This window comes from Alligator mississippiensis, chromosome 1, assembly GCF_030867095.1.
Source record: "Alligator mississippiensis isolate rAllMis1 chromosome 1, rAllMis1, whole genome shotgun sequence".
Classification (NCBI taxonomy): Eukaryota; Metazoa; Chordata; order Crocodylia; family Alligatoridae; genus Alligator; species Alligator mississippiensis.
The window spans coordinates 351,832,373-351,848,744 of NC_081824.1; the positions used below are offsets into that span (position 1 = coordinate 351,832,373).

General features: G+C 40.5%; 1 protein-coding gene across 1 annotated transcript in view; it reads right to left on the reverse strand.

Annotated features, from left to right (window-relative positions):
• Positions 1-16,327, reverse strand: part of CUL4A (cullin 4A) — a 57,875-nt gene extending 41,548 nt beyond the window's left edge. Inside the window, exons 1-4 of the mRNA XM_059721057.1 lie at positions 16,140-16,327; positions 11,797-11,912; positions 3,199-3,303; positions 1,906-1,974 (exon numbers count right to left, since the gene is read on the reverse strand). Coding sequence (XP_059577040.1) covers positions 1,906-1,974; positions 3,199-3,303; positions 11,797-11,912; positions 16,140-16,299 — 450 coding nt within the window. The 5' untranslated portion in view covers positions 16,300-16,327. The remainder of the gene's footprint in view (positions 1-1,905; positions 1,975-3,198; positions 3,304-11,796; positions 11,913-16,139) is intronic.
• Between the last annotated feature and the right edge of the window lie 45 nt (positions 16,328-16,372).

Below are 16,372 nucleotides of genomic sequence, written 5' to 3' on the forward strand. Positions count from 1 at the left end.
TTTTATGGTGAGGAGTGAATGACAACGCAGTGTACCCTTTTACTATGAAAATCAGTCCCTGACATAAGAAGAAGAAAATAGGGATAAGTTTATAAAATCTCTCTCTAATACCCATTATCTTAATTTTTCTTCAGAACACACACACTTAAAAAGATTAGTATTTTTAGTTAACTGGACACTTTTTCTTCCTATTGGTCCAGTAAAAATTTCTCTCCATGTCTCTCAGAGCAAGTTAAATATGAAAAACAAACTCCCACTTCGTTTCCACACTAGAAAATGACTTAGAAGTAGTTCAGATAACTAGGCAATGCAAAGCTGCACTTTGTTGGAACAGAGAAAAAGCCCTTCAGTACTGTCATATTATTTTCTCTTTGGTTTCTTATAAACTCAGAAAGGTTTTTCTGAAACATTTTCTATTGGAAAACGTGCTTAGTCTGACTAACTATAGTTAATCTAACCTGACTTTTCACAGACAAGTGTCTATTCCTATTTCAATGAAATATTGACTTTCTTTTTAGAACATTTTAAATTCTTTTTGGTCATCCAGTCTTCCTTACTGTTTTCCAACATTATACCAGGTAGAAAAAAAATAAATAAGTGGTTTCCCCCTCACACACTTCCTATGACACTGGAGGAAGAAAATGTAAGAAAAGAGAAAGGAAAATATATCCTGAAAATCTAAAAAATGAAAATGGATAATCCAAATATTTTTAATTTTCATAAAACAAACCAAAATAACATTACATTAAAACACTTCTCATTTCTAAATAGTATCTAAGCTAAGTGAAAAGTCTTTTGTTTTGTTGTCAAAATTCCTATAGAAAAATCTTTGAAAGGATTTTTTTTCTATAACATTTTGCATTGCAAGGAGGGAACAATAGTTTTTCCAACTGGTTCTTGCTGCTTAATGTTTTAACCACCTATCTAACACCTCTGCAAGGTACTGTTATTTTCTCTTCCAAAGATTAGAAATGATAGTTTAAAAATTTAAAGATATTTCCTGATTTGTGTCTTGTGCCTTGAAGCCCCACTATATTTTTGCCAGTAATCAAAACTAATGTAAGGGAAGTTATCCATCTTTAGATTAAAGAATTTGAGAGTTTAAAGTTATTTCTGTTTCTTTTAATGTTAAATGTTAGGTTAATGTGTTCAGGAAGCAACCAAGAACTGAGGAATGTCACTTAAACAACTTAGACATACCCTGAAACAAAACTACAGGGAAAAGAAGAGCGCGCACAGTTTTCTGTTTTTGTTTTTAAGAAAATTCAGGGCTGAAGGGCTATGACATCTTCTGCACTTCTCATTTTTCTAAGGGGGATACTTCCTGCTTAGTCACTAAGGAATGAAGTATTATTTTAATCCTTAACTTTTACTGTAAATAAGTTATTCTAATTTCCCACTCCTCTCAGCTATAAAAATTATCTAAAATTTACTGCAAGGGTAAAAGCTATTGAAGAGCAAGGAGGGGGAGAAAACAAATGCAGGGAAAGGCAGATTGGCAGAGGTGGATAGTGAAAGAAAAAAAAAATCAGTCAAGTTTAACCCACATACAAGGTTAACTCAACTAAAACCTGTGTATTTTTTTAAATTACTCAAAATCAAAACCAGAAAATAAAACACACATTCTTATTACTTTTTGCCTTCAATCATAAAATACAGTTAAGTACACATACATTTTGAGTAGTGTTCCAACTGTTTGCCATTATGAGACAATACATGGCTGCAACAATCAAAAAGGCCAACCAAGCAGCCACACAGCATCTCCAGACAGGCTCTTGCAAATACTACAAAAAATGTGACAATACTTTGAAAAAGCCACAACCAAATGTTACCAGATTTTTCCCCCCCCATCAGATTTCTTTTATGAGCCAAGAATTTGTATTATGAACTTAGTATTCAACTTACCATTTGTCTGCAATGATCTTGCCAGCATTTATCTATCTTCTTTAAAAATAGAAGACTGTCCAGAAAATCTGTGCAGCACTTATTAAGGAAAACCAGATTGTCAACACCTTTGAAACAGGCTACAAGCGGTTGTCTTTGTCAGCTCTTCAGAAAAGAAACTAAAGTGATATTGTGTGGGAAGTCAGGAATTAGAATTCAGTTAAGCTCAGCAGAGGGCTAGGCAAAAGCATCACTTAAGTTTCTGAGCAAATGCCTCTCACTCTGTATCCACCAGATGGTGCAAGAGAGAAGCATTGCTTAATTTTGACAGATTAAAGAGGAATCCCATCCGTGTCAAAATCAACCCTCCCAGCAATTCAGCAGAGTTGACAGCAATATAAAAAAAAAGCTGTTTATAAAAACATTTTGTACTATGTGTAGTAGAGATGCCCTTATATCCCTTACAAACAAAGGACTTAAATAACGTGGAATATAAACAACATATCTGGGGCTCATTAAAATACTGTGAGGAATAGTACCCTATATCAGGGGTCAGCAGCCTACAGTCCCCAGGCCAGATCCAACCCACAGAGATAGGGTTTCAGTGATGGGGCCTCTCTTGTGCAAGCAGTGGCAATAGAGGGTGCTTCCCCTGGGCTGCAGCAAGTACTTCTCCCCATGCTGTGATGAGGACAAGTGGCGGCTGGTTGCTGTAGCCCATCCACCTCTGACCCAAACTGAGTCAGTCATTCGGCCTGCAGCCTGAAAAGATTGCTGACCACTGCCCCAGACAGTACCAACTGTCAGGTATTCACACAGAAACTGGTTTCAGAAGAGCTTTACACACGTTTACAATTTACTCCACTATCTATCCAAGCAGTCCACATTACAGTTACAAGAGTTGAATGCTGGGCTTCCAGAGATTAGAAAGTAAAATCTATAATCCTAATATGGAGGCAGGAGGACACATTCCCTGCATAATATTCCCCTGCAATAATGTTTTTTTTCCAGGAGTTAAAAATTCACTTATGCTGACTAATGAAAACTGTCTAAACAAGGTATAAAATTTACTCATACACTGTTAATGCGCTGACAATAATGAAAATGTTACCAATATTTTATTGAACCATATATTAAAGTTACCCATTTCAGGCAAGCAGAATTCTGTCAAACCACATTTAAGATATGTAAGTGTTCAATACAGAATATTTATCAACTCTTTTGATTAACTTTGTTTTATTAACTGTTGTATTACTTCAAAAAGTAAATCTTTAAAGATATATTTGACTGATTTTTAATGCAAGACAAAGGATATTCTCTGAACTGAAAGATTTGTGCTTTTACATGTTCTTCACAGACTTGTCGCAATTGCTTGTACAGTGTAGCAGACACTTTATAAGAGCAGAGATTTTCAACAGCCTATAAAAAACAAAAACAAAGTAATAAATAAACTCTAAAAATCCAAATAATGGTGTTTTGTTTGGATTGTGTACCAACATAACAAATATAACAGAAAACAAAAAGAAAATGTATTCATCCAAACTAATAAGGATAGTAAAAATATGGTTAGCCAAAATACGAAGAAAACCCCCCAAAAATTTAATGGACTTTTATTTCTGAATCTTAATTATTTCAGTAACATCAGACTCAGTTAGGAAAAAATAGGGCTGTGCTATGCACATCTATCCTAGGCCACTCTTTGCTTGTCCTCTATGATGTAAGTATGGTAAGTTAAGTTTTCCTTCTACAACTACCATTCATTAGATGGATTCTTTCAGCAAAACTCATATATTCATTTCTCTCACTGCCCAACAGCATGCTTACCATGACAGACACTGACTTAATATTTAACACATGAGCCAGGTTTTTCAATTTTCTTTTCTGGATGGATTTGGACATACGGTGTTGAACTCTGAGGAATCATCAAATTTGTTAAAATTAATTCCATTTAATACTTAAAATTTTTAATTAAAAAAGTGTTGGTGGATTTCCAGCTTTCACATCCATATGAAAAACTGGAAATAACATCTGAGGTGAAGAGACAGAGTTTAGTTTTTAAATTGAAGTTTTCTGAGGACCAAATCTTGTTTAAATTTTTTGAATATAGCTGCGGTCTTGAAAATTTGTGACTTTATTTTCAGAGTTAATATTTACTTTGGCTTAATTCCTCTCTTTCAGAATTCCACATACCTTCATTTATATAAACTTAAAATTTGGATGCCTGAAAAAAGTAATGATACTGTTGCACAGAAAAGACCAAAGAAGACCACTGTCGACTTGCTCTGGTAGATTTAACTTTTATATCGTGTTCTGTTCTATTTGAAATCACTGATGTAGTGTATTGAACTACATTTGATCTTCAGCCTTGCCATATAAATTCTAGTTATTTATTCTAGCTGTTACCTCCACAGTATGTTCTACCACCCTGAAGAGCTGATCCAAATTTATTTGGAATACACAGATTGTGGATCTGATTCCTGGGCCCCTGAAACACTTATTTAATAGCACAATGTGGTATGATCAGTGATCCCAGCAACTGCACCTCCTGCCATAACACACATGCATGGCAGGACACACTTTTTTGGGATCAGATCCCAATCATGCCATTACTAGTTGCCAGTTCAGGGAGAGCTGGGCTTTCACCATACACTGGCAAATTGCAAACCTGGTGCCCACAGCCCTATGGTGCCAACCCTGACTAACAATCAGCTGATTTTAGGTCCCAACCCCGGGACCACACTGGGGCTGGATCGCGATGCCAGCATGGTCTGGGACTGACAATCAGCTGATTATCAGTTCCAGACCCTGTGCACTAGGATGTTGGAAAGCCTTGTGTACAAGGCAGCTACACATGTCTTTAAAGTCCTGGTGCAAGGGGACCCCAATACCAGGGTTTCTGTGGGCAGGATGTATCAAGTGCCTTGCCTGCAGCTCCCTGGGTGCTGTGGAGAAAGGCAGTCAACCTGCTGGGTCTTGGGGGACTCCACAACTCCCAGAGCCTAGCATGGTGCTTGCCTTGGCCCACAGCCCTGGTGGGGTCTGAAGACAAGGCATGTTCTGGTACCAGACCGCAGTGAGCCATAGGAGTCACCAAGACCTGGTGGCTCCCCAGCACAGGGCAGACTGGCTCCCCTGGACAAGACACACTGAAAACAGCAGGGTACAGCAGGGCTGCACCACACAGCTGTCAACCTTTTGATATGGTGGAGCTTCTAACAAAGCCGAGTAAGACAACCAACATCAGATGCATGGGGGGCTACCTTACTACACATTCATTTTAACATGTGATGGATACCAGCCACAAAAATATTACACATATTTTGTAGAATATTTTTGTGGTTGGTTTCCCATGTTGTCATGTCATTAATTTGCTGAATGCATGGCAGGGTTACTATTTATGGGATGATTAACAGTTAATTGTATCCACATAAAAAATTATTCTCTGAGCATACCTTTGTGTGGGACTAGTACTAAAATAATTGTAATATTTCATTTTAACCTCGGTCAATTACAGAATGTCTTTTTTTGCTAAATATTTATTTTAACAATGTTTAGATTTTTTTTTCAACTCAGCTTCAGAATACTTGAAGAAATGCATTCACAGAGCAGTCACAGATTGTAATCTTATATATTTTTTCTGCATAACATCCTTAGGATATGGGCAATACTTGCCCATCTGCATAGTTAAAACTACTGTCCAGCCTCTCATTTTTGTTACCAGAACTTCACTCTCTATAGCCTCAACAAATACAATCCTGACAAATACAATTCTGCATTCATAGCTACAATGCCTGATCCAAAAAATATTTTTCTAAGCCATGACTTTGCCCATGTTATCTATCTCTGCAATCTACTGGTTCCTCCTTTTCTATCAAACTGAACATGAGCTACATCTTTACTTCATGACCTATTCACACTCTAAATTTCATTTTGTATTTATTATCATGAGGTCATTTTCCAGCCTCTAATCACCCACTTGTTAGGTTCTCTCACAGGCACGGTTAAGTATGCTGCCCCTTATTCTTGTGCCAAGAAACTTCACTGTAAACTTCAACAATGCAATGCCACACTCTTCTTGAAATCCTTCCTTCAAATTCTCTTTTATAATGACAAGAAGCTTAATAACTGTTAGGATGCTGACACACTGAGACCACAGCCAATCATGTTGTCCAACTGTTTCCTTACATTCTCCTCTTCATATAATTGGCTCTCTCATCTTAGAATGGGAATTCTTTTGGGAGGGTACTGTGTTTTTGTTTTGTGTCCATACAATATCTAGTAAACTTATGATCTGACTAGGACAACAGTAGTGCAAGCAGCAAACACCCAGGCATACACATGTACAAGCAGGATAGACTCTCACAAATTGATACTGCAACAGCAGATTGCTAAACTCTCACTGAGCCCCAAATTTTGCTGGCACACAATACAGTACGTGAAATGATCACGTCCATGTGATGTGTGTGTCTGTGTAATAAGAAATCTACATAAATTATGTGAACACTTCCTAATTTTTTTCTAAAATCCCCAAAGGATCATACTTATAGATATATGTAAAGTATACAGATCTTACTGAAGTAACTGATGTAAGCTATATGTGGTACTTAATGTCTGCATGAATGCACCATTAAACTTTTGCTATGTTTTCCCTGTGAAAGAGACTAAGCTTAATCTACTGCTCGTATACAGGTATATGAGGCCCTGGTGTCAACCAGGATGTGGGCAACCAGGTCTGGACAGTTGTAATATTTCAAGTTCTTCAAATACCTATGGGGCACTTCAAAGAGTAAGTGCCCCAAAATAACCCTGGATAAATTAGCAAATATCTGAAGGTACTTCAACTTTGAGGTGCTTCCAGTTACAGCTGTGTGCACTACAGAATGCAACAGGAGGTTGCTTGGTTCTCCAGCATCCAACAGTTTTCAGCTGTCTCCCTCAGTGACAGATTAGCAGAGGGATGGGGACAGAAAGCCAATAAGCAGCATGCTACTTAGTGGTTGGCCATCCCGAGGACTGGAAAGCAGGAATCTCTACATGCCTGTCTGCCTCTACACTTCCACTTCTAGTGGGGAATGGGAGGAAGGATGAGGTCTACCAGTTCCATCAAGCGTGTAGGGCCTCAATCTCCCAGTTTTGTCAAGAGTGGGCACTCAGTTGTCCTTGCCAATCTCTGGAGGCAAGGCATCATTGTCTCCAGCTCAAGTGCACAGTGAATAGAACAATGAGCACTGTGGGCGGGGAGGGAGGGGATGGAGCCACAGGGCGCAGACAGAAGTGTAGCTCCCAGCTCTAACTCAGAATGATTTTTGCAAAGCATTCTGAGTGACAAGGTTACCCCAGACCAAACAGAAGTTCGTTGGTGGCTCTGGGGAGCAGGGAATCTAGCTGCCATAGCAACGGCCAAGATCCTCTGCCAGCGCTCGATCTTTTCAGAATGGCAGGGGGGGGAAAGGCAGCAGAGGGAGCTTGTTCTTGGGGCTCCCCAGCTGGTGCTGAAGGATAGGGTGGGTGAACTGGAGCCCCTCCACTTTGGGGGAAGGGGGGCTCCAATACACCCAACCCCACCCTCCAGGTGGGGCTGAAAAAATCCCCAGACTGAATTCCCTCCTCTCCCTTCCCTGCTCTCATTCTGAAAACAGCAACAGGCTGGGAGCTCCACAGACACAAGTTACACAAGACGCTACATTTTGAAACGTCTTTATCTAATACCTTATGCAATGAGGGGTCAGTTTTTCACTTGACCAGCCATTTATGAAGTTGTCTGTAGCTGTGCATTTGTGTTTGGTCACAACTACAAACTGCTTTCTGTGGCCAGATCAGGTGAAAACTGTCACTTCTGTCTGCACCCACAGACTAAGTAATCCTTGTTATACCACGTGACTGGGGAGCACACTGCTGGCATGCTGCTACAAAACTTTTGTTGAAGCCTTCCAACAGCAGGCTACATGTCTGTACTTGCCCTGAAGTGGTCCAAATTTGAAGCACCCCAAATTGGAGTGGATTTAGTGTGCTTCAAATTTATGTGTTCAATGCTCATCTTTTCTGAAGTCGTAATACAACATTAGCCAGAAAAGACAGCTGAAGAGCATGTGGCAAAGATACTTCTTGATTTACTCCTAAATGTTTGCTAAGTAGGCAATGATACCTATAAAGAAGTAGGAGCATGGTTATCTATCAAAAACACAATTATGCTCTGGTAGTCCACAGAAATGTATAAGAGAACTACAGACAATACCAAACACTGTTGCAAGTAAAAATACCACTAAAACAAGCCTAACGGTGTCATTTGTCACTGTCATAAATTAATCCCTTAGGAACACTTTAAAACACTAAGGCCATAATCTGTAACAATGATTCAAGAAGAAAGAAGCCATGATGAAAGCTTGAAATGATGTGATGCTGTAAAGTAAGTAATTCAATAACATGATGTTCAAATTTCTGCTAACATTTTTAACAGTGAGAGGACATATACAATATTTGTGAGGGATGAAGATAAATGTGGGTCTGAAATAAATTTGCATCATGAAGTAGTTGAGAATTAGATTCCCAGTGCTGAAATGTTAGTGACACCTTGTTAATTGACTTTTACTTCCTTGAGGGCAGAACATTCATATGCCAAATTAGGCGTGACATACTTTAAGGATAATGTATAGTAATTCTTACCCTAGAGACTTACTTTTAAAATGATCTTATGCAGAGTTACAGGTAGATTTAAAAGTTGGAAAAAATTTCCAGAAGAGAATGATTTAAAAAACTTCTTGACTGTACTCTGGGGGCTAAGAAGAGGTCATGCTAGATAAATCAGTTTCATTACCCTGAGAAGTACACAAGAGGAACCTAGTAGCCAAACTGGAAGAAAAGGTGGAGAGTGGAACAAAGGGGTGGGTAAAGGAAGGGTGTGGAGTGGGAGTTGATGGGGAGGAAACAGTACAGTGTGTAAAAAGGAATGAAAAATAAAGCAGAAACTTACAGAACTAAACAAATTTGGAATAAAAGGAATAAGTGAAGGCTTGAAAACTGAATAAAAAGGACCAAAAAAATAAACAATGAGACAGAGATGGCAGTAAGAACAAAAAACAATTAAATAGGAGCTTAAATGTCCCCAAACAATACTGAATCAAAATATGTGAACTGAAAAGGAAACTAAGAACATGGAAAGCGTGACAAATTTTAAAGTGAACACATTAGAAATGAAGATCACAGCACTTCAAGTACAGGTAGATATATACTGATTTCCACTACAAAAAGTATGTTATAGTTTTTGTCCGTGTTGCACCTATAACTGTTTGGCAGAAGGGCAGGCAAAGTATCACCTTAGAAACTGGATCAAATATATTGGAAACTAAAGAGAAATGATATAGAGAAACTGCATCTGAATAAGGCTCGGATAGAGGAAAATTAACAGCGCTTGTCACCCAATTGATTCCCAATGACTTTACAGTATCCTGAAAAAGACACCTACTTCACAAATTCCTAATTGGACCAACACCATAATGCTATCATTCACTATTCTTTCTTCCCTTGTATTAAAGAAGATTAACATTTTAATATACAAAGACACAAATTACTTTTACTATTCAAGCACTGTTGAAAGTAATATGACAACTGTCCACATATAATTAAAAACTAAACAGAACAAAAAGATGGCCCCTACCAGAAAGACGAAGGGAAGAGAAAGGATGGTAGCAGTACTGTTATGGTAGTGGCATAATGCTAAATTAAAACATATAGAACAATGAAGCCCCCACATGAATTTCTTAGCTCTTTTACAAAGCATCCTTTTCCATAAAACTCAGATTGTACAACACAAGGGCTTGCAAGATGAGGCCACTGATCACACAATTAAGGGTTTTCAAAATCACACAGAAGAGGAAGGAAAGACTGGATGCTGTTGTCACTAGTAAGGCAAAGATGAAGTAGCTGTTTAGGTCCCTTCCTACCCTAAGTACTATGATATTACGAATAGGAGTAACAGTGTATTTCCCCTTTCTGTGCCAAGTATTAGAAACCCTTAGTCCTACTTTAGAAAGCACATATCTTTAGTTTTACCTTCAACTTAGCTAAAAGCTCAGATAAGTGAAAAACAATTAGACTTGGGGAATAAAATAACAGTTATATTAGAGGGTTTTAAAAAAAGCTCTAGTTAATTATTTTAACAAACACGTTAGGCTCAGCCACCATTACTGCAAATTCTTGCCAAGTACAAAATCAAATCCATATTAATATTACATTTGAATCTCATTTCTTGTCAAACTAGAAAAGTAATAGAGGACTACAGCTTTTGATTGTGCGGCAGATCAGGTTGTAAGCCTACATGCTGGGCTCGGTAGGCTCACAACCTCTTTTCCAAAATGACGGGTAAAGAGACAAAGAACAGAAGCTAAAAGAGTTACACATACCCAAATTCTTCCCTGTGGATGGGATTATATCCAGAATGAGGCAGTTAGGACTATCTATAACTACACAATATTTCTCACCAAGGCTGAATTCAACCTTTCATTTCCCACCCAAGCAAACAAGTAAATGAACACAGACATATTTAAGAATCTTCTTAATTTGCAAAATGGATCCATTATGAATTAATGAACTGGCAGTATATACTAGGAGTTTGCAAATTAGCAAGAAGAACAATAAATTTGGTGTTTGCTTTTGTACAATATAGGTGAGCTCTAGCTTTTCCATTCTTTTCCCTCTTGACAAAAAGCACATGACTGTTGATTTCAAGCTCATGCTAATATAATCTTATCTCTCACTTTTCAAAATGCCAAGTAACTGGTCTTTTGGGGATTAAGAAATTAAGAAAACTTTATGATTTTTCAGCTACTGAGCTTCAAATCTCTGAATGTGACACACTTACACAATTGGAATTTTGCAATCCTATGAAGTCCCAAGACATAAGTAGAAACTATCTAAAGTTACTTATGGAAAAGACTAACTTACACTTCATTTTCAAGTTAATATAGTGGATTTAAAATGCATTTGAGAAGGATATGTTGTTAAATGCTCCAAATAATCTTTGATAAAAAAACAAGCACCTGCTTACTTGACCAACAATTATTTTGAGGTCTTTGGATTTATTTTGTTTTTATAATGCTGTAATTACTGATTTTTATAAAAATGTTATTGCCATAAAGTACACATACTGTAAAGTAAGAATATGGATGAAGACAATAAAAAAATGAAGACTATTTAAGAACAAAATGAAGAAGGTGGAGAGAAGGATATAAGTGAAGGATATCTAACTCCTCTTATCCCAGAGAAGTTCTAGCAATGTTTCCCCTAATTTAGTAACAGTTTTAAAGTCTTAGCGGCTGTACAAATATATCAGAATATGAATCTGGTAGAACCTGATACTAATTTCATCTGCACAGATATTTTTTCTTGCTCCAAAAGGATTTATGACTGAAGCTTAATTATGAGAATGGCTTTGGTAAAACAAACCACAATTTTATTACTGACCAGAGTATGCCTGGATGACAAATGGACATAAATACGACTTGCAGTTTAAATTATGGAACATAACATCTCATTTGATATCTTGAGCAGGCAAATTGTGGGAGAGTACCACCACTCATCCCTTTTCTCTCCCACAAAAGCTGGTCCCCCAGTACATCTCTGTATGCCTCAGTACAACCTGCCAGTTACATGGGCCCTGATAATGTTCTCCATGGACCAACAGACAGTTTCCCCGAGGATCATATTTGGGGAACCACTGATCTAGAAAATGAGAAATGTCTTAAGAAAACAATACTCTCACAATCAGTAGCAAGATATAATTGATTTTTAACATCTACAGCACACAAACAAAGCTTGCAAATTTACATTTGTCTGACTAAGAATATTCCAAAGCAACAAGTGTCATGCTATACTGCTCAGTTTGGCATAAAAAAATAAAATAACCAGGACTCTTACCTGGTAGAGTTCTTCAAGGTTGTATTTAATAGAGGTACTACTTTGTATAGCTCTCACTGCTTCATGAAGCTTCTGCCATGTGTCCTGAGTGTAATTATCAGGCAATTTAGGTCTTTCTGCAAAGCCAAATACAGGTAGAAAACTGAATACCTAATCTACATGACTGGTTTTAGGCATCTCTTTCAAAATGCTTGGTTAAATTATACCAAACAACATGTACTTTCACAGTTTAAGCTTGAAACAATATATTTTTAAAAACAACTAATATTCATAATTCCACAGTAGATGGTAAAAGACATTAAATGCCTTTTTAAAGATGTATATCCAGCTATATCCAAAAGACTCGCATAAAAACCAAGGCTTTCTTGGTGATATCAACTGAGCACAGCATCCTCCTTCAGGTGTCCTTTAAAAATATTTTTTTTAGGACTGTGTTCATGGCTTAGGTTGGGGAAGGTGCTATTAGGATAGGTAGAGAGAGCTTAATAGTGATGTAGAGTTAAATTTTGCTTTCAAGGTAAAACAGGTGTCTTGCAGAACGGTACTTTGTGCCCAAAAGCTTGTCCAACATCTCTCCCAACTGTACTGTTGATCCAATAGCTATCACCAAAAAAACCAATTCACTTCTTGCATATATCCTGAACTGTCACAGCTAAAAACAATATGCCGGCCCTACAACTTTTTTCTCTCAGGTAGCTGACATTGGAGGCTCTTGCTCCACAAGCTTCTTTGCACAGACCATCCTCTTCAGATGAATGGGCTCCTACTGAAGAAAGTGGAGGTTCTGGTCCACATGGAACTTCTTGCACAACGTGGACAAAGCATGTTAACAAGTAGTGTTGAGGTGATGTTGTTGCCACAATGGTCTAGAAAAAATGTGAGGAGCCAGAACTCTTGTGGGAGATCGCTTTTACTAGCTCAACTGCATGGTTGAAACTTTTGGGGATCCCAGTATCCTTTCCCAAGGCCTCTGGGAGAGAAGCAGATACTACTTAGTTCAATTGTATCCACTTCTCAGAGGCATGAGGAAGCCAACTGTAATCCCTGAAAGCTGGCCTCTTTCTATCCCAACCATGTAGTTCAGGGGTAGGCAATGTTTTTTGGCCAGAGTGCCAAAAAACCCACAATGTCTACCTTGGAAGGTGTCGGAGTGCCGGCATGCCAGAAAAACAAAATTAGGCTGAGGGCGGGGGCGGTGTACATGACAGGATGCACGGCATATTAAATACTCATAAATGTTGCCTTTGTTGTATATTCCTTTCTTGTTGAGCATGTTGCAATGACAGAGAAAAAAGAGACAAATAAGAGAAAGGAGAGTGAGAGAGAAAGAAAAAGGAAAGCAGAGAGAGAACCACATGCACAAACACAGAGAACCAGAACACACCCAGAACAGACACGGGCACACACACATCCAGAACCAAACGTGTGTGCACACAGACACATAGGACCAGACAGAGGCAGACAAACACACAGAGCCAGATGCGCAGGCACACGGAGCCGGGCTCCTGGGCCACTGGACAAAGTCTGCTCCAAGGCACGCATGCACCCACTGGTACGGAGCTAATGCCAGAGCCCGGAGCAGATGTTTGCAGGCTCCCGGCTGCAGCCAGCCCAGGCTCTGGGTAGCTGCTGCCAACCACGGCAGGGCTTGCAGCCGCCCAGCTGCCTGCTGGGAGCAGCCCAGGCTTCGTGGCTAGCAGCAGCTGCCTAGAGCCCAGGCCGGTGGTGGCGTCCCCGAGCAAAATGGCCTCACATGCCGTACTCAGCACACGTGCCGAGGGTTGCTGACCCGATGTAGTTAGTTGAGCCAATAAAAGATACTGCCCACATAAACACTTTCCTCTCACATATTTCCTGGGCCATCACAGCACCTCAACGCAACTTGGACTTTTTAACACACTGTCCATGTTTGTGAGAGAATATCTCCATTTGGTTAAGCATCTCAATTTGGGCAGACCCTCCACCTTCTTCAACAGGACTCCATCCATCTGAAAGGGATGGTATGTGTGAAGTAGCTTGTGGAGTGAGAGCCTATGTCAACTTCCCGAGGGAAAAGAAGCCATCGCACTGGAGTGTTGTTTTAGCTGTGCCAGTTTGGGAAATATGCAAGAAGCGAGGGTTGTTTTTTTGTGGTATCTTTTACTGGACCAACAGTACAGCTGGGACAGATGTTACACAAGCTTCTGTGCACAAAGTGCTGTACTGCAAGACACGTGGTTTGCCTTGAAAGCAAAATTTAACACTACATCACTATTAGAATCTCCCTACCTAACCTAACAGCATCTTCCCCAAACTAAGCCATGAATATGCTCTTAACCAAAGCACCTTTTTAAGCAAGGACTGATGAAGAAGGACATGTGGGTGAACCCTCCACCTCCTTCCACAGGACTCCATCCAGTGGAAGGGGAGGGTCTGCCCAAAGTCGCTGGCAGAGTGAGAGCCTCCTCCATCCTTTGAAGTCCAGGGTGTAGGGCCAGGACACACACACAGGGCCCCATCTGCTGCCACTTTCTTTGAATGCAGCTCCACTGAGAAATACTCTGAACATAATGAGTTAGAGCAGCGCCCAACCAATGCTGCCTGCATTAGCAGCGAGCTTTGAGTTTACACCTTTCTGTAGAGCCTTGAAACAAGGGACCCCCCCAAAGCTCCACACACACACACACCACTTCTGCTGCAGAACAAGCTGCAGTGTTGTCAGGTGTACAATAATTATCATATTTGTGCTATAATTTCAATGCTTGTACAATGTACAGTCAACAATGGTAAGAGTGTTCAAAATGTATAATTTTTTGAGGCAGCTAATTGATGCAGAATATGCAAAACCCAAGTCTCTCAGGGAGTCTTAACTGGCTTTTTTTTTTAATTCTGGAAAATTTTTCATATTTCAGGACAAATCAGCCAAGTCAGTTCTGAATCCTCTCCATTGAGAGAAACTCAACTGTTCAAACACCATCTGTGGGGCTACAACGGGCTTCAGATACTCCCAAATCCACTGGCAGGCATCCTAGATGCAGGTCCAAACCCAGAGGGCTTGGAGTTCAGATGCCCCCAAGTCTCACCTGCCTTTAGCCAACAGCCACAGGAGCAAGGTAGGGAGGAATCCCCCATTTCCATAAAGTCAGCATGTAGGCAAGATCCTCCCACTGGAAGCTGGGCCCTGGGAAGCTAATTAAAACTTGTAGGACATTCTGCCTGCAGTGCATTGGACAGGGGTGCATCCTCCACTACACAATGCCATTTAAATCCATCTTGGTCTGGGTAACAGACCAGTGCAGTGACTACGCTTGATCTTAGCCCACAAAACGCAGCGTCTTAACTGACTTTTGGGTTGGTTGTCAGCACCTTCTTATGACCGGGGATCCTGGTTTTCTTGGATAAAATCCCTAATTTTCAGTTTAATAAAAGGAACCCCAAATACACACTTTTCCATGATTAAAATGAACCACTACTAATATATATATATACAACATCAATAACATATCTATCTATCTATAAATATATATTTATTAGTGGTGGTTCATTTTAATCATGGAAAAATGTGAAATCATTTATCTATCTATATCTATAGATATATCTCTATCTATCTCCGTAGATGGATAGAGATATGTCTACAGATAGAGATATATCTATAGATCAGGGGTGGGCCAAATGCGGCCTCCGGGCCAAATGCGACCCTCCAGGTCATTTTATTTAGCCCGTGGGGCCCCTAAACATTTAGAAAACCAATAGTTATCTGCCCCTGGCTGCCTGCCATGCAGCCCTCGATGGCTTGCCAGAACTCAGTAAGCGGCCCTCTGTCCGATATAATTGCCCACCCCTGCTATAGATAGATAGAGAGAGAGACAGATGGATAGATATAGTGGTGTTTCATTTGAATCATAGAAAATGTGGATTCTGGGTTCCTTTTCTTAAACCTAAATTGGGGATATATATTTTTTTCAATCAGAGAAAACCAGGATCCCTGCTTATGTCCACTTGCCTTGAAATACAGAAATGCTTCAGCTTGGATGCCCTGCCTCGCTCCCCCACAAGAGAGCTACAGCCCGCACTATAAAGTCTGGAAAAAAATAACTTATTTGCACGCTGATTTTTCCAGCAAGCACCACAGTGTTTTGCTCCCGATGCGATGGTCGCACACTGAAGCTTGGCAGCGCGCTGACAAACAGTGCAGAGGGCAGGGGCCTCCTCGGCGGGGCCCCGGGAAGGCGGCAGCCCCGAGGCGCGGGGGGAAGGGGAGAGGGGGGGAGACCCCTATCAGAGGGGAGACCCCGGCCGGGGCTGGGCTCACGGCTCCCCGGGGTCCCCGCGGGGGCGAGGGCAGGGGGCCGCCCCGCACCCACCTCGGAAGTTCTTGATCACCAGCTTCTTGGAGGCGGCGGCGGCGACAGCGCCCCCCCCCGGGCCGACGCGACCCCCTGCCAGCGCCACAGCCTTAGTGAGGCCATTGGTGTGGCCCACCAGCGCCGTCAAGTGCGGCTTCTTGCGCGGCTCGTCGGCCATCTCCGCCGGCCCCGGCCCGCCCCCCGCTACCGCCCCGCCCGCAAGATGGCGGCCGAGCCCTGCCTCCCACAAC